Here is a 19,854-nt window from a genome sequence, read left to right on the forward strand (position 1 = left end):
AACAGAAGCAAAGACATTTTGGAGTCCTACTCTGAAATAGTTGTGGCATTTGTGCTCTTGCCCAAACACAACCCAGAATTGAATCGCATCAAGTGGTGCCTGAACAAAAAGTATGAAGAAATTACTTTTGGACAATTTCAGTGGAGAATTTCAGTTCATAAGAAAGAATGAAGACTCATTTGCTCAAACAAAGGATGTGCTACAAGGGATGGCAGAGAAAGCAATTCTACTTAAGACAGTCAAACAGAGCAAATTAAGCAGATGAAAATGACTACTACAGATTATGGATAAAGAAGATACTCAGCATCACAAGAATTCAGATCCTCACAATAGAAATAGGCTCTGAGTTTGCAAAGATGAAAAAAAATCATACTGCTAAATAGGAGATGGGAAGAGGGATCCTAGAAGATGCAGCTTTGTAAGAAGGTGAAGAAACAAGGTAATTGGTGTCTGATTCTCCAAGAAAACAAATTTATATTGGCTGGAACCATTAAGTACCTGATCATGAATATTACAAATAAATCTCAAAGAGTACTGATACTTATCCCTTTCTGCTAGTCCAAATAGGGACAAGTAATGCTGCCCAGAGCAGCTATAATTATAACATCATGGACTATAAAGATTGGAAGAGGTTCAGAACAATGGTACTCAAGTGATGTTCTCATTCATCCTTTCTCCCCAGAGAACAGAGCCTTAAACATCCAATTGAAAGATAAATGGAAAATTTTTGTTTTCTTGGCACATAGACTGAGTTTCTGGATGATGATTACAGGCATGAAGTGGTCTCTACAAGACAGGTACTGGACAAATACTATTTGACTGAAGTATGGCAGGTTTAATTAGAGAGACTTAAAACTGAATCCAGGAGGCTGAAAACTAAAACTCTGGTGAAAAATTATTAGGTACAGAACTGTGCAATACAGAAGGATATTAAAGGGTTGCTTTAATTACATCTATTAAATCCTCCAATTAAAAAAAACAGAAGAAACATTGGCTCATAAAAATCATGTATTTATTTCCCACGGTCTTGAATCACTAAAGCATAAAGGCAAATATGACCTAATATTAATAACAGCTCTAGTGGAATGATTCCTGCAATTACAACACACCCACTCCTTGTTTAGCAACTTCTTCATTTAGCAACCATTTGCAAGTATGACAACAGTAAAGAATCCATTAGTTGATCAATGTGTGCCTGACAAAAATGCATTCTAGAATGAGAGTAACACTGGCATAGTCGTACAAGAATTTAATTTGAATGAGACTGTATAACCAATGATCTTTGCAGCATCTCTCTCTCTCTCATTCACTCTCTCAGTCACTTAGTGCTCAATGACTTGGTTGTTAGAAAAGAACTCGGTCACTAAATGAGGGGTGGATACAAAGGAACTGAAGGATACTTTTCATTCAAAAGGGCTGCAAAAACATTTTTCCAGATTTCTGAACTCTTAAGATACTATGTCATTATCCCTTAGACCATAATGCTTTAAAAGTCAAAATAAAACCAGGGGATTTTCAGGCTTGATACAGCTGGAATGTGCACGGAATTATTAGCATTCTTTTGTCCCCCAAGTTCTAAAGCTAGAACATAATTCTTACATTAAAGGGGGGGAGGGAAACGCATTAAAAACTTGTTAGATTCATATAATCTCAGATGAACTCGAATTATGATGGGATAAAACCAAGCTTGAAATGCTATTTTAAGAGCTTTCATTTGCAGGGCCATTCTTTTTTATTTCTGGGAAATACCAGATTGAAGTAAAAGACAAAACAGGAATATACAATTTAATAAAATTCATCCTCCACAGAAGTTGCCCCATATGGTTCAGTGTGAGTTCATTCCCGAATAACCCTGCAAACCATGGAAGTGCTCATGTTGTATAAACACCTTGGGATTGGACAGCAATCACCATTTATTGGTATATTTAAAGGGAAATAATATTTAATTATTTAAAAACAGTGAACTATTGTGTTTTGTAGAGCTGAATGAAGTATTGCAAGATGCCACTTAAAGCAGTTACTGTATTTAAAACTGAGAATACAGAAAGTGACTGTACTGTTCCAATGTAATTCAGCAGCTTTCTATTACAAGTACAATCCAAGTGATCTGCTTTGGAACATAGGAAGAACTGAAGGGGAAATATGCTATTTTAAAAATAATAATAAACAAGTTCAGGCTTCTTAGGTAAGAAAATAAAGTTTATAAAAACATTAACACTGATATTATTCCTATTACAGTCAACGTTATACTTACAGTTCCAATACCATGACAATGTTAGCTTTCTCTTCAAAAGCATCTACCAATTGGACAAGCTTTGGATGGTGCAGACAGTTCATTATGCTGATCTCTTGCCTTATGTTTTCTTTATCCTTAGCTGAATATGCTTTAAAAAATTTTCCTGCCCAAACTTTTCCAGTTTTTTTCTCAACAAGCCGGAAAACCTGTCCAAATTTCCCTCTGAAAAATATAGGGGAAAAAATAAAAATACGTAACACAGGAAAACATGCTTTCTGGATACCCTAGATCAAAGATAGGTAACCTTGGCTCTTTTATGACTTGTTGACTTCAATATCCAGAATTCCTGAACCAGCCATGCTGACTCAGGAATTCTGGGAGTTGAAGACCACAAGTCATAAAAGAGCCAAGGTTGCCTACCCCTGCCATAGATTCTAGAGTTTAAGATGATTAATGTGATTCTTATGCTCAGCTGACAGGTACTTAGTCAGAACCAGTGTACTTGCATTCACAGATACACACACGAAAAGGCAAAAGTTATTGGAATGTGGAAACTGCCCTACAACAGCTCTGATTTTTTTTAAATTTTTACTTGCCTATATAGCACAGCTTTTTCTACAGCTGATTAGCAACAGCTCTCCATGTCCTTGTAGTACTTGATATCAGATGTCTTAAAATTAGAACACCACGTACTGAACTTGGAGTCCTTAAGGTCCAATTTTATTGTTCCCAATTAACTGTAATATTATCAGCATATGATGACTGCAAATAGTAAGATGATAAACTCATTTGGTAGAAAATTATTTGAGTATGAATAAGAAATCAGATATACCTTAGAGCAGATGTGTCAAACTGCCGGCCCATGGGCAGGATGCATCATAGCAAAACCACACCCACCCCATTGCCGGCAATGGAAAAAAAGTTGCGATACGTCGTGACATGTCACATGACGTTGCGAGTTTGACACCCCTGCCTTAGAGGCTTACTTAATATGCATTTAAAAAGCTGGTGGTGATAGATTTTTGAGACATTGTATTTTTTAGTAGAAAGGGGAAACATATTTTTATACTTACGATCCCAATCTTTCTTCAACATGGTAGAATTCTGAAACTTTTTGTTCTGTATTGATAGACACTGTCCGACAATCCATTTCTGTTTCTTTCTCTTCTAGAATTTAGTACAAAATATTTAATTTAAAAAATGCCTTATATACTATAAATCCCATATTTTGCAGTAGTCAAGATCTTACCATCATCAGATCCTTCAGCTTCTTCCTCTTCTTTAGGGCCTAAAAAAAAACCACAAACACATACCTCTTAGGAGCCATGACCCAGCTTGTCTATATCCCCCTTAGGAGCCATGATCCAGCTTGTCTACTTCCCCGTTCTTTATTTCATATGCCTTGTTGTGACTCCTTTCTGGAATAAGGCACTTAGGCACAATGAACTTGTTCTAAAGTTTGAGGTAAACAATATTATTGAACTGCTTTCCTATGCACTGTGATCTGCCCAATGACCAATTCATGGACATTTTTCATGGTTTATTTATTTATTTTATTTATTTTATTTTATTGGATTTGTATACCGCCCTATTCCCGTAGGACTCAGGGCGGTTTACAGGGCAGTTAAAACCATGAATACAACAAATTAAAAACAATTAAAACAATTAAATTAAATTCAAGCCCCAAGAGTAAATCTAAAACAATCCCACAGTCTGGACCAAAATGGTTGCCAAGATGCTGGAAATACTGAAAGGAAAAGTTCTAGCTCTTGATCATTTAATGGCAACACCTAACTCCTGGCTATTGTAGGCAATATAATTTGAATTCTTATTTGGGTACATCAGATTTGTAAGCTTGATCTTTTTTCTCTCAATAAATGCTTTGCAAACAGGTTCCCAAACTGAGTTTTTCTTCTTCCTCATCTTATAAATTTTTGTCGTTTTATCAAAATAAAAAAAATATTAATGCAAGATATATTCTTGCCCATTTATTATTCCTCCACTCTTAAGCAGAAACATATTTATGGTGGCTTTACTAACAATATATTGTTTACTTTTTTTAGAGGAAAGCTTTTGGATTGACTTTCTGTAAGCACATAGCATTTGTTTTTAAAACTTTTTGCTTCATTATTGCAACTCTCATCCTATTTACATTTCTTAAGGTACCATTTATGGGAAAGAGCTACAGCACAGAGATAGAATAATGTCTGATTTGTCTACAGTGGTTTTCAGGTTAGCAGTCACCAGTTATGAGGATCAGATGGCTATTCATGTTTGGGACAGTCAGCGCAGACAGTAAATATCTATCTTAAGACAGTATCTTGTGGAACGGCAGACCAAAACAAGCTTTCCAAATGCTTTTATGAGGTTTATAAATTAATATTTGGTATTATTTTACTAAGTGTTATAAATATAAAATTGTCACTATCTTGTAGAGGATGCCTGAAGCCCCTCCACTGCTCCAAAATTTATCTTATTGCCAGGTGTGGTCCATCTTCATGCCATTTGCATATATCTGGCAGTTTACCTGGGGTGTTTCACTTTTGAATGCAGGAACTAGTAAATGCTATGTAATCAGTATCTTCTCAATGTTCAAATGTTCATGTAATAAATTCTAAATAAAACTTGTATCTTCTAACCCAGGGGTAGGCAACGCTGGCTCTTTTATGACTCGTGGACTTCAACTCCCAGAATTCCTGAGCCAGCATAGGTTGCCTACCCCTGTTCTAACCGAACATTTGTTTTATTTCCTTATTACAGATTGTTGTACTGAAGCAGAGCTATAATAATGCATGGCCTCCCAAGAAGGCTGGATTCAGATTAAACACATGCCTCAGGCTTGCAAACAAAGTATAATCACATTTATTATATTTCCTTTTATAACTTAAAAAGTTCACAATTATTTTTTTTCCCCACTGACAGGGTTATAACAGTCCTCTATAAGGACTGTTCTTTAAAAATGTTGTTGTCCAGTTTTCCATTGCTTGGTTTCTCGAAGAGAACACGTTGTTGACAGTGCAATTATGTAGTAAGTATTTCAGTGAGATACCCTTGGTGTGGTGTACCTTTTAAAAATTTCTTTAAAAAAACAAACAACTTGTTTTTTCAAGTGCTTAAAACTGGCTTTCTGGAACTCTTCAGATATATTGGATTTCAATATTTAATCTCAAAATTGCGCTCTGCTAGTTGGGATTTTTAGAAATTGCTGTCCAAAACAGGCTGAGGAAAGTTAATCTAAGATACTATTTAAGAAAGAGGTAGTCCCGTTTTCTTTTGTTACTATACAGAGCTGATTTTGGAAGTTGGAACCAATGCTGGAAAAAATATACATGCAACCTTTAAAAAATCAAATATAGTAGTCTAGAGTAACACTGTGTTATAGGTTGCAGCTGATTATTTTCTACTTTTTGTGGGATCTTAAAAACCATTGGGTTTGTTGTTGCATTTTATTCCTGGAGCAGAGGGATTAGAAACAGCGTGAATATATTCTCCTCCCATTATATTCAAAATGGACAGTGTTTAATATTCATATGTTATGTGTATGTAGGGGTATAGGTCTATACATATGTTGCACATAGTATGTATATGTTGTATATAGTATGTTTAGGTGTGTGTCATGTATGTGTTCACTTTGAGAGCGGGCAACTAAATTTCATTTTTTGATATGTGTCGTGCCAACGGTAAAAAATGACAATAAAGGTTATCTTATCTATCTTATCTTATCTTAATATGTTTTGGCCTTACCAAACTTTATACTGCAACAAGTCCTTTAAAGTGACAGTGCTTCAAGAAGACTTTCAGTAAAACAATATAAAGCTAAAAAGAAATTCAGAAGCAGGCTAGTATTCATCCCATCCTATTGAAGTCTAGCTAAAAGCTTCTCCATTAAGAGTAGAGAATCCTTCACTCACTCTTTCATTCTTTCTAAAATAAATGTGCAAGCTCAAGCATTTCAAATTCAAAATATATTCTACTGTAATTTGGAGCAAACAGTTTTGGACTGTAACAATCAAAGATTCTAGAGCAATTCATAGATTGAATTGGGGATGACAAAAATCTAAATCATATATAACATTCAATACATGCTACTGACAGATGAATAATATCAAATAATCAAATGGCAAAATGACAATATCAAAAGAAGGAATCATTTCTTTCTTTTCCATTTTTCTCCAAGGTCCCTTCCAGCTCCTATTCTATTCTATTCTATTCTATTCTATTCTATTCTATTCTATTCTATTCTATTCTATTCTATTCTATTCTATTCTATTCTATTCTATTCTATTCTATTCTATTCTATTCTATTCTATTCTATTCTTGCACTTTTTGCTTTCTCTTTGCTTCTATCTTCCTTTCTCTATATTAGTTTGTGTCAGTTTTTATCTTCTTTTTGTGATTATTTGTCTCCTCTGCCCTGTGCTAGATTGTTTTCTAAATGTTTTAATTTTTTAAAAAAATCTGTTTTCCAATTGATCTGGAGAGTCATTCTTCAGATACAGAATTATATTTTCAACTAAACTGCAATACCTTGCTCTCAAAAACAGCTATTATCTGTCAATTCATTGTTGATGTACATATAAGGAAATGGCAGAGTCTGTACCACATCCTGGTTATGATAATCTAAAAATACTGTACTGCAATTCATAAGTCTCCCTTCATTCCAACATTACAAAATAGTCCTTTTTGATTGATATGTATGTAGCCCTTTGCCTTAACTTAAAATGTTTGATGCTTATTATTTCAGTTATCATATAACAGACCTACGAAGTAATTTAGAACAGCATTTTAGAGATGGCAACTCAAGTTGCAAGGAAGAGTGGTTTGCTATTATAACATTCCTTATGGGCAACTGCTCCATAAAACTTTGATTTGTCTGTGCCAAATAGTAAAGGGCAAACCATATAACCTACTACTTAAGTATGGTTTACTTATTCCAAGCTCATAGACAGACTAATGTTTAAATGATGAATTCCCCAGAAGAAAGTGATGAACTGAATTTTTGTACTCTAACAGCAAAGTTCTTTATTTAAAGTAGAAAGACAGCAACAAAAATAAGACTAAAGCAAATGTATCTTTCCCAAGACAATAGCACTCATTTTCAAGTATTCATTATCAAACCCAAAAGTTTGGAACTTGCAACTAACTGGATCATAAGGTAAAGGTAAAAGGTAAAGGTTCCCCCCGCACATGCGTGCTAGTCATTTCCAACTCTAGGGGCCGGTGCTCATCTCCGTTTCAAAGCCGAAGAGCCAGCGTTTGTCCAGGGACGTCTCCATGGTCATGTAGCCGGCATGACTAGATGCCAAAGGCGCACGGAACGCTGTTACCTTCCCAGCGTAGTGGTCCCTATTTTTCTACTTGCATTTTTACATGCTTTCAAACTGCTAGGTTGGCAGAAGCTGGGACGAGTAACAGGCGCTCACTCTGTTACGCGGCACTCGGGATTCAACCCGCCAAACTGCCAACCATCTGATCGACAAGCTCAGCGTCCTAACCCACTGAGCCACCACATCATATTGAAATACAAATACATAAAACCTCCACTTTATAATTTTATTGGATATAGAAGCTACATGACTCCCAAATGACTCTGGGCAGCTCACATCTCAAAAGTTAGAAACAACAAAGCGAAGGAAAAAACTTCATACTTCTGGGGGGAAAAACCCCTACCTCATTAAAAAAAAACCAGCCAAAACCAAACAGAGCATCAACAACCACCCTAACCCCAAGCTGGAAACAGTCAGGTTTTCAAAAGACTTACAGATCAATTGCAGGGTGGGAGCCAAATGGACCTCATGTGTGGGGGATGCTCTTCCAGAGGGCTTTCATAGGTGTTCACATAACCCACCCTCACTTCCTCATTTTGGGTAAGGGGATTGGATGCATTTATAGCCACTAGTATTCCAGTGATATAGAAATATTCCAAAACATAATCCCTTTATGGTAGACTTACCTTCTTCTTTCTCTCCTACTTTTACTAGCTCAGATTCCTGACTTGGCTCACTGATCCCATACACATTAGCTGCTCGCACCCTGAATTTGTACTCCCGGTCAGCTAGAAGATTTTGGACACTGTATGAAGTGCTGCGGCAAGTGGTGAGATCTGTCCATTTCTTGTCCACTGTGTCCCATATTTCCACACTGTAGGACTGCACTGCACTCCCACCATCATACGAGGAGCCATACCATGAAAGGGTGAGGGAAGAATTCCGAATGTCAGATGCACAGGGGGTTCCTGCTGGAGGATCAGGCTTATCTGCAGGTAGGGAAATGCATATGCAATGTGTTGTTGTTGTTATTGTTGTTGTTATTCATTTTTTGTTAAATTTATTTACTGCCTATCTCGCTGTGGGGGTACTCTAGGTGGCTTACAATAATAAAAAAATGAAAAAATGAAAGGAGTGCGAACAGAAAACAATTAAAATAATAGAACCATAAAATACACAATGAAAAAAGGAACACAACAAGAATGCATCAGCATGATAACCAAAAACAATCATTACATCAGCAAATCCACTTTCTTATTTCTCACACCAAGGAATGCCTACGCTTGAGGTAAATTTGGGAAATTTTGTTTTTCTCAAGTCAGCTAGTCATACTTTAAGGCTTTATCTACATGGTGTGGGACACAAACCTATAGTTAGATTTGAAGAGTCCTGAAGTGTTTCTGTAATCCTGCACTCATGAATCAAGGATTCAGCAATATTATTTGATACTCAACACTCCTTACTTTTCATTTATCATCCTGATTTAGAAGGCAGTAAGAGATAGAAGTGACTTGTCAGCAGGAAAATCTTTGGTCATGCAATTATTATCCATCATAGTAATCTATGCTCTATGCCAGGATTAGGTGGTCATTTTTGGCCAAGACACTGAACTGATATAAATCAACGTATTAAGGTCTGTGTTTCATGTGGGGATGTGCAACCAACCCCTGATGTCTGCATAAAAAAGAATAATCTATACTACATTAAAACAAATTTACTAAAACACACTTACATTCACAGCACACACACATATAGTTCCCTGCCACACCCTAAAATGAGGCCAAACATTTTCTTGTCCAGAGATAAGACAATCTTTCCCTCTTTCTCTGATGGCTAAATAGATATTAGCACAATTAATACTATTAAAACCAATTCAGTGTACTGAAAATGAATGATTTGGTTCTATAGCAGACCTTGTATATTTCAAATACCTTGAATTGGTTAAGGCTTTCATAGACTCTTTATATCCCTCTGAACAGCCCATTTATTTTCTAGAGTACAAGCTTAAAATGGTTTTAGGTAAGTATTAGATGCAGTAGCCACAAATGATAGATGACATTTTGCAGTCAATGCATTAATTGTATATAACTCCCTTCTTTCCAACTTCCCTCTTAAAAGTTGCAAGCATTTTAGGGTTAAGAATTTTCTGTACATACTATTTAAGGCCTGGATACATTATTCACCTAGCTGCTTATGGCATGAAAATATATTCTTTTTTCACGTATTACAATAAAATTTAAAATCAAATAATTTAAAATAAAAATTCAATTTCCAAGAGGGAAGATTAATGTTTGGAACCCAGCACAATATATAACTGTAAACATAAATCAATTTAAAAGAAGCCTAAAACTCCTGTTACTTGTATAGGTGCACTAACAGCAAAAGAGCAAACCAGTTTCAACCCTGAAGAATTAGGATGTTTTTTTCAAAGAACTGAATAAAATGCTTCCATACATACATAAAAGCTATTTTAGAAAACAGTACTATCCTAAACATATTTACTAAGCTATGTAGATTTGTTATATAATTTGATTGCCCATTGATGAACTCATCACCAATTGTAATAATATGAGCTATAATTGCTGGATCAAGGCTCACTGATCCTTATGCTACATACTATAACAACAGACAAGTCCATCATTCCCTAATTTACGGTCCAAGTTGGACAAAGTCAATCAGGGTGTAGATATCATGGGGTAGGGTAAGCCAGAAGCCTAAAAATGGCTACCATCGAAGGCAGTCTCCAGATTTAGAAGTATCATGCCTTGAAAGCACATGTTGAGAGAAACAAAGAGAAGGTTTTGCCTTCATAATGTGCTTGCCAGCTTCCCAGAAGAACTGGTTGGCAGCTCTGGGAAGCAAGATGCTGTGTTTAATGAATCATCAACTAGAACCACTGCAAAGCTCTATTTTTAATGAATGAACTTTAAATACCACTAACTTCAATGGAATCCCGTTTCCAAGCAGCTTTATGACAAATGCTATTAATTGATATCAAAATTAATGGATTGTGTTCATGTTTATTCAGTAAGGAAGAAAAAGATTGGATAAGTATAAGAAGTGATATTTATGAATGGACTCTGTGTGTCATTGTGTATAAAGGTTTCAAACTTTCTTAAGTCATGGAAGAAATAATTACAGCTGGAAACACTGCAGATGAATAGATGTAAGATGTTTGATACAATTGTGTCATATTCACAGTGTAGTGTTAGTAAAAATCCATTGCTGGGTCTCTCCCTTGTGTTTTAAAACAAGGATGTTTGGTTTCCTTCATGTCAGGAACTGATTAGTTGCAGCAGTAGCATTCACAAGTTACGTTTGGGTTTTTATTTAGGAAGTTTTTCAGTGTTTAATCCTCAAGGGTCAATATGCTATTACTTTTAATCTTTTGTGCAATATCAGCAGTATTAGAAAACATTAGGAAAAGAAAAAATGCAGAGTAAGTTTCTCTCTCCACAAATTTTATTCAGCATTATTAGGGCATAGAGTAGCCTGAAAAACCTTTGATAAAGTGACTAAATTAGTGGATCAAGGAAATGCTGGTGATATAATACATTTAGACGTCAGTAAGGCATTTGATAAAGTAAACCACGGTCTACCTCTTGATAAGGTGGAACGATGTGGGATAGACAATACCATCAGCTGATGGATTTGCAGTTGGCTCACCAAACACAATCGGCATGTGGCTGCCAATGGAACTACATCTACATGGAGGGAAGCATGCAATGGGGTACCTCAAGATTCTATCTTAGGCCCAACATCTTTCAACATCTTCATAAATGACCTAGATAAGAGAAATGAAGGGGTGCTCATCAAATTTGCAAATGACTCCAAGCTGGGGGAGAACTGCTAACACTTTGGAAGATAGACTCAAGATTCAGAAGGCTTTTGACAGACTTAAGCATTGGGCCCTATCCAACAAGATGCAATTCAATGGTGAGAAAAGTGAGTTTCTGCACTTGGGTAGGAAAAAAAACCAAGTGCACAGGTATGGAACACCTGGCCCAACAGTGGTGCTTGTGAGGGGGATTTAGGTGTCTTGGTGGACCACCACTTAAATCTGAATCAACAGTGTGCTGTAGCTGCCAAAAAAGCCAGTACAGTCCTAGGCTGCATCAACAAAGGGATAGCATCAAGATAATAAAAGTGATAGTACCGATCTATACTGAATTAGTGTTATATTATTGGAATACTGCATCCAGTTCTGATCGCCATGACATGAAAAATATGCTTGGGCCCTAGAAAAAGTGCAGAGAAGAGCAACAAAAAATGACAAGGGTCTGATGGCTAAATCATATGATGAACAGCTAAGGCAGGGGTGTCAAACTCAATTTCAGTGAGGGCCGCATCAGCATTGCGGTTGCCCTCAGGGGGCCGGGTGGGTGTGGCCTACTGGGTGGGCGTGGCTAAAGTATGTATGGCCTATGGGGTGGGCATGGCCAGCTCTACATTGTTCGCATCAAGGGTGCTTATGGGGGCCTGGGCAGGAGTGGGGCAGATCTGAGGGTCTCTGGCAGGAGGAGGGTCTCTGGGCCAGGGCCAAGGCAGTGGGGGCCATTCCCTCACTGTTTCCAGGATGGCTTCGCGGGCCGTATGAAACCACTTCACGGGCCGGATCTGGCCCCCGGGCCTTGTGTTTGACATGTCTGAGCTAAGGGAAGTAGATATGTTTAACCTAACAAAGAGAAGGCTTGGGATGACATGGTGAACATCTACCAGTACTTGAAGGGCAGTCATAGGAAAGAGGGGGTTGATTTATTCGCCATAGCATTTGAGAGCAGGAAAAGAAGCAATGGGTGGGAGCTGGTCCAAGGGAGATCAAACCTGGAAATAAGGAGGCATTTTCTGACTGAGAATAATTAATCAATGGAACATTTTGCTTCCCAGAGTTGTGGGTGCTCCCCTGCTGGAGGTTTTCAAGAAAAGACTGGACAACCATTTGACCAGGATGATATAAGGACATTGGGCAAGGGGTTGAACTAGAAGATCTTTAAGAGCCTTCTATTCTAGCCCTATGATTCTATGATTCCTTGTGTACAGGCAGTTCTCGACATACGACCACAATTGAGCCCAAAATTTCTGTTGCAAAGTGAAACATTTGTTAAGTGAGTTTTGCCCAATTTTACAACCTTTCTTGCTGCACTTGTTAAGTGAATCACTGCAGTTGTAAAGTTAGTAACATGGTTAAGTGAATGTGGCTTCCCCATTCACGTTGCTTGTCAGAAGGACAAAAAAAGTGATCATATGACCCTGGTACAGTGCAACCGTCATAATTATGAGTCAGTTACCAAGCTTCTGAATTTTGAAGACATGACCATGGGGATGCTGCAACAGTCATAAGCGTGAAAAAGGGTCATAATTCACTTTTTCAATACCGTTGTGACTTCAAATGGTTACTGAATGAACTGTTGTAAGTTGAGGACTATCTATATACTTATTATACATGTGCAAGCTTGTTCTGGGTCACATTGTTTCTAAAAATAGACACAAAATATTTCTGTGCATGATGAAAATCTATATATGGAGCCATATATACCTGCACGTAATTTTTCTCAGAGTTTGACAGCACAAGTCAAGGGTAGAATGTAACAGTTTTAGTTCCCTGCAACCAGGTCACCAATTGCAGTGCTTTAATTTTTTCTCATGAGCAAATAAGGACAAAATTAAAAGAACATACATGGACATAACTGAAATAGGAATGTCTAAGCCCTTCCTTCCAAGGATGTTAATAGCCTTATTCTGTCTATCCTATACTAGACTCAGTTGTTTCCAGAAGGATGCGGAATGATGTCTACATGAATTCTACAGCTTTCCAACCTCTTATCTGGTTCATCTCCTTGGAAGTACAAGAGCTAGCTTTGCTATGACATTCCTCATTCTATGTAATTACAATCTGTGTATTTTTATTACCACTTATGCATTTTTTTCTATTTATATCCCATGTTTTTTGACCACAGGAACACAATGTCCCATTATAGAAGCAGGGAGCACCCGGGGGCACATGAGTGAAGCCCATGTCCAGACAAAAACGCTGTATTAGTCTACTAAGTATTGGAAATATTTAGATTATTGCCAGTAATTTCAACAATTTAAAACACACACCACAGCCTAGAAAGGTTAAGCAAACATTCACCCTGGACTTCACACTTAGGTGCTCACATAATGCCAATCTTATGCTTCTTCCATTTCATATTTCTAAATAAGTATTTCCATGCTTTCACAATAATTAATTTCCTATGGTGGTGTCCAAGACACAGCCACAGTATGAAACAGAAGGGACCAACAATTAAGCTTATCCAGAAGTTTTAAAGCTAGTCATGGTCCAATAGGTCCATACGTATATTCATAAAAGGTGCAGTATGCCCTAACAAACATGCAGGAGGACAATTATGGATGCATCTTATCACTGAAATCCTGAATTACATCAAGAAGAAGAAGAAGCTTCAAAGCTTCCTTTTTAATATGCTAGCTTTGCAAAAGTGGTGTATTTAAGTTTATTAAAACTGGTTCAGATAAATGGAAATGCTGTTTATCTGGCTTTTATAGGGGAGGCTGAGATCTTTGAGAGAGTCCCTTTTGTAATAATTTAAATGTGCAAGGGTGTCCGCTTTCAGATTCTGAAGTGCTATGCGAAGAATGGTCACACAAGTCTCCTTTCTTTTACTTTTGAATCAGTATGAAAAACATTGTTATTAGGGCAAGTCTCTGTTATCTAAGATAATTTGCTGGGTGGTGCTGTCTGTGTTGTAATTGTTTTCAATAATGTTTTCATTATTCCTTGAAACAGGAAGGGCTTTTTTTTTTAAAAAAAATGATCTTAATTTTTATCAAAAGCTTGAACACCAATTGCTGGTGTAAAGGCAGGCATAAATAAAATAAAGATCAAATAATTCTGGGCAGACAACAGTAATATGGGATGTGGTTCTTCCTTCTGTACATTCTCAAAATCAGCTAGCAGAGGCTGTCTGGCATTAGCATTCAGACAGCCAAAATTCTAGCTTCGGAGTCCCAACAGTTACTCGCTGACTGTTCTCCATTCGGGATGGAAGCAGTATCTTCTCAAGAAAGTTCTCTTTAGATACCTTGGCTTCTTTTTAATTTGAATGATCATATTACCATACCACACTATTATTAGCTATTGAGAAACTTGCCAGCCAGATAGAGAGCAGGCATAAAGCAACAATTAATTCTTTTCCATGGGCTCGTCTTGTTTAGCCAGAGAAGGTATTTAATATACTGCTAAAGCTGGCTGGATGATGTCCATGCCGACATTGCTGGCAAAGGCTGCACTTGAGATTCATTTGTGGGAGAAAAATGAAACCATAAAAGGCCATAACTGAACTCTAAGATACTGCTCTCAGGGCTTGGGGTCACTGTAAACCTCTCTGCTTTCATTGGGGGGGAAAAACATTGTGTAGCTTATATTTCCAAGGGAGGAAAGAACTGTAATTTAAACGCATTATTCTGTATAGATGTTAATGAATTCTATTTTTAGCAAAAATTTGGATTTGGACAAGAAATGGGTAAGTTTTATAAAAAACAATCTTCGTGTAGTAAGCAAGTTCCACAATAAACAGAACTTTCTTCTCATAAAACTGTATTTTTTTCAACACTGAAGCTACAGTGAATTTTAATGCTATATGAGAGCTACTTTGCTTCCTGAAAGGTGTCAGTTGAGTAGACAAATTATCTAATGTGGTATCTTTGTATTATGTTATTTTACAGCATTTTCTCTAATTAAATCTTATAGCTAAAATTAAGAATTAATGAATGACAATATTGAATCCCAATGATTTCTTATGCATTTGTGAAAATCTTGGAAAGTGTCTTTTCATCTTCATACATTACTATATAACTTGCTTTGATAATATTTAGAAAATTTTAAACACTGAATTATAAAATATTTCCAATTTCATATGCAAAGTTGAGAGACAGACAGCATTTCATCAAGGCTCATAAGGGTAAAAAGGGATAAGGAAGTTGAGAGACAGACAGCATTTCATCCAGGCTCATAAGGAAGGTTTCTAAACATTTTGCTTTTCCCTTAAATGATCTAAATCACTCAACATCTTATGCTTTGCTTCTCTGCCCTTGTAGTTCCTTCATATGTAACCTGAAATATCCCAACCCTTCTATTCTACTTGCTGATTTTTCCGTTTATATGGTTTTTTGGATCTGGAATAGCTGAAATATGCTCAACTGTAGGGAACAAAAAGAGGAAGCTATCCAAAACTGTTAGTCAATCAATCAAGTCATCTAGCCTAGTATGGCTGCCAGTAACACACACTGTGTTTTTCAATTTCACATTTGAAAAAAAATATGATTGTAACTGGCATTTATAGCTTGTACTGGTTCCTGAAATTTAACTATTTTGATAGCTCACACTAATTTTCCCAGTACAATGACAAAAAACAAACCTTCCTGCAACAATCTGCCCTAAGAAAATACATTCTACCATACATTATAGCCATGTTTAAAATGATAGTAGATGGTTATTGGAAATAACAGATACAAATTTACACACTCTTATTAAAGAGATACAGATATAACAGAAAATTGTGGCTAAGGGAAGAAATGGTATCTGTTGCTGTGCTTCTTGCTAACCTTCTGCCCTTAATGCTTTAAATATCTTGGCATTCTCATGAAAGTTGTTCCTCAACATCTCATATCTTCTTGGGTACCCTGTGCAAAGTGAGAAAGGTGATTCCCCTTTCTTGTCTAGGCATTGTCAGCCAACAGCTTTGCACACCATTCTAACTATAAATAAGGTCCTCCTGTCAATCAAGACAAAGAAGTTCAGAAATAAACAGTGAGGTAGTTGGGCTTCCACTAATCCTGTTCTGTGTCATGGCATTAGCTGCTCACAATATATTTATCACTATGGGAGAGCCAAATGCAGGAGATATACTAAGTTAAATTTTTCTATGGTGCACTTCTAGAGATGAATGAAAATATTAAGTGGGGTGGATGTCGAATAACATGTAGGTGGACTAGGACAAGACATGACATTTTTGGAATACAGTGAGGGTTATAAAATAGATGAGTTTGCCTGATAGTGACTTTGCACTGTGAGGGTTCAGGTTTTAGGTTTGGGGTTTTCCATTCTGATATGCCAGTTATAGCACTTCCACTTCCACTTTCATCTGCTTCTCATAACAAAATAGTGCAAAGTTTTGATCATAGAAGTCATGATCAGAATGAACCCCAAGAGGCAAAAGGGACTCTGAGGTCATTATGGTCCTGAATCTACAAGTTGTTCATTTCTGTTCTTGAGATACCTCCTTGAATCAGTAATACTTCACTGAAGTTGATCTCATTCATGTTTACTCAGTACAGGAGGAAGCTATTCAATGTGAATTGAGGGAAGATTGCCCAGAACAGAAGCTACTGTTAAAGACAAAAGAAAGATGAAAATGAAGGTGCAAACCTAATGCTGCTGAAAAGTATCTAGGTGTTTCTGAGGATTGGATCAGTACTAAAAAATTATAATAGCAGCCTAGGTTCACCATTCATACTAAAAGCATGTTGGAAACAAACAGTTTAACAACCTTACAGAAGTTAAAGTTAGTTAATACCAGGACAATTTCATTCTACAATATCAATCTGTATATAGTCAACAGAGGACAGTATTCCAACTTCTTATTGAAATCATTCTTATTTGTTATATATTAACAATTTTCCTTTGAATCTGCATTGCTTTTTAAAGTTAATTTGTAACATCTAATTATATATCTAATTATCTATAATTAGATAATCAGCTCAAGTACTCCAAATGAAAACACAACCTGATTCCAGAAACATGAAAAACAAAAATAAAACCATACTTTTTTGTACTTACCTACAACTGTAAGGTTAACTTGGGCTTGCTTACTACCCAGCTTATTTTCCACTACTAAGGTGTAACATCCACAATGTTCCTGCTTTGTGGAGGAGATGGTTAGCTTACTGCTATTCTCAGCATTCTCAATTTTGATGTGTTCATTTTCTTGGAGCTGCCAAATGAAACAGGTAGATTAACATATATATTCTAAAAATATAGTAAACTAGGACTTCATAGATTAAATTTATTAATAGGCGATGATAAAGAAGAATGTTTGGCTGATTATAACATTCTGTCTTGTCTTGAGACACCTCAGTATATACTCTCATGTGATATTAATCTCATTTTTGGTCAAGAAAAGCCTGTCATGCTGGTAGGATTTCAACCCAACCTCATCTAAGGAACCTTAGGATGAATAAATTATGAACATCACACCCAATAAATTCAAATTTTAAAACTGCACTTTTGGTGTGAAAGAGAGAAAAAAATGAAATTTTGAATTTGGGTTTTACCAGTTAAGTGGGTTACTAATATAGAAATGATTAGCAGTTCCTATTTGGTATGACTAAAAGTTGATACTATAACTATTACGTATCTTACTGTCTCCCCCCAAAAATTTTGGAAGTTACAGCTTTTTGTTTTTTATTTCTTTTTCCCCTCTCCCCTCACTTTATTTCCTCTATTGCTTTCCTTCTCATTTTTTCCATTATCTTTACTTCTATTTGCATTTTATACTAAGGAAACACGTTTAATAAAAATATATTTTTTAAAAATTAAAGCTATGACAGAGGAGATTTGTTTTGCTGTCAAAGTAAGTCATATTCTTAAACAAAACTTGTTAATAGTCCCAATCATAAATTTTCTTGGAGACAAGCAAATAAACATTGTTTTCCTTTGGTAGTAGTTCTACTAATTGGTTCAGTATCACAGTGCTTTGAAACCAATTAACTACACACAGCAAAAGCAAGAGTGGCTGTAAGTTCAAATTAAGAAACTCTACAGTATTGTAAACAGTCATTATTGACAGCTTAAACTCAAATAGCATTTACTTCGCCCATTATCTCTCAGATAGTGTTTCCTAGATTTGAAAATAAGCCCTTGGGTTTTCCCAGTTGGAACTGTTAAGGCTTCCCAAATCTTATACTGGATTCCTTTATTTCAGATGGAGAAGCATCAGTGAGAACTTGGTATGCATAAATGGGAGTCAGTGAAAAAATGTTATTTAATTATAAGCATACAAAGGAAAGCACAGTTTATTCTGGAAATACTTGGGTCAATGACTTTTATGTTATTCCATCAATTCTCTGTTAGAGAATTCCAGTTCATCATGGAGTTTCATTAAACGCTTTTCTTTCCATAATGTTTGAGATTTTTTTAAAAAAATCATGGTAAAAATCATTGTAAAGTCTGTTTTGGTGAAACACCCAAGTTAGTCCTATAGGCCAGTCATGTCAAACTGCCGGCCTGCAGGCTGCATGTGTCATGCTGAAACTACGCCCACCCCATTGCCAGCAATGGGGGAAAAGTCCTGATACACTGCGCGACATCACGTGACATTGCGAGTTTGACATGCCTGCTATAGGTCAAGTAGTAAAATCATAATTATCCTTAGAGAAGACAGTAGCATTTTCAATTTTCAATTGGCATTTTGTCTTTTCTTCATGTCCCTTCATTTCTTTTATTAGTACTCGGCAAGCATTCCAGATAGGGAATTCTGATGTTCTGTGCAACCAAAAAATTAAATACATTTATTAGGCAGTATTTCATTTACAACTCTGTATAAATACCATTCTTGTATTAGGGAACTTCTGATCAATGAACTTATTATTAGTGATAATGGTGTGGCATAATTATACTACCAAATCCTGGAAATGCTTGAAAAAGATATTGATAAAAATATTCAACTCTGCAAGTTTGGCAATAGCCGTTCTGTGCTGGTGTATGTAATAGTTTGATGTTATTGATACCACGTGTGTCCCTGAATTGAATTTCATGATCATTATACTGTAGTGCATTTTCCACTGATGATATTTTGGGTTACCCGAATCTGCAAGACCTCTTGTGTTATTTCTGTCAAGTGCAGAAACTATTTTGTGGTATCAATATACAACTGCCAACAGTTAAAGGCAGATTCTGGATGCTGTGAGTGGGTCTCTGCTGTCCTTGACTTTCCTGGATTTTTTTTTAGTCCACCAAAATAATCCATAGCAAGCACAAACTAAGAACCAATCAGAGATAAGCCCTTACCTGCATCAACTGAAAATCAGCTTGGCTAAAGACCAATCAGAAGTCAGGTCACCTGGCTATAAAGTTGGGAGGTTTTGCTCAGTTGCTGTGGTCTGAATTGGAGGCTAGCTTGTCTCTGAAGATGCCAGCCAGAGTTGCTGGTAAAACATCAGGAAATGGTTTTCTAAACTACAGTCAGTAAATCCCTGAAGTTCAATATTACCCAACAGATGTTGGTCATGAAAGTTTACATCAGTATAATGAAGAATATAGTTTTCTTCATCTGAAGGCAATTTTAGTTAAAA

General features: G+C 36.4%; 1 protein-coding gene across 5 annotated transcripts in view; it reads right to left on the bottom strand.

Annotated features, from left to right (window-relative positions):
- Nucleotides 1-19,854, bottom strand: part of MYLK (myosin light chain kinase) — a 195,133-nt gene that overhangs the window by 21,652 nt on the left and 153,627 nt on the right. For 2 of the 5 annotated variants that reach the window (XM_081315205.1, XM_081315201.1), the window contains 5 exons: nt 17,342-17,495; nt 8,190-8,492; nt 3,486-3,524; nt 3,310-3,403; nt 2,255-2,458 (listed from right to left, as the gene is read on the bottom strand). In XM_081315205.1, the coding sequence (XP_081171331.1) occupies nt 2,255-2,458; nt 3,310-3,403; nt 3,486-3,524; nt 8,190-8,492; nt 17,342-17,495 (794 nt within the window). Of the gene's footprint in view, nt 1-2,254; nt 2,459-3,309; nt 3,404-3,485; nt 3,525-3,549; nt 3,584-8,189; nt 8,493-17,341; nt 17,496-19,570; nt 19,681-19,854 lie in introns of those variants that run through there. The other 3 variants (XM_081315202.1, XM_081315203.1, XM_081315204.1) reach the window with 3 other exon arrangements.

This window comes from Vipera berus (assembly GCF_964194415.1).
Source record: "Vipera berus genome assembly, chromosome: 1".
Lineage (NCBI taxonomy): Eukaryota > Metazoa > Chordata > Lepidosauria > Squamata > Viperidae > Vipera > Vipera berus.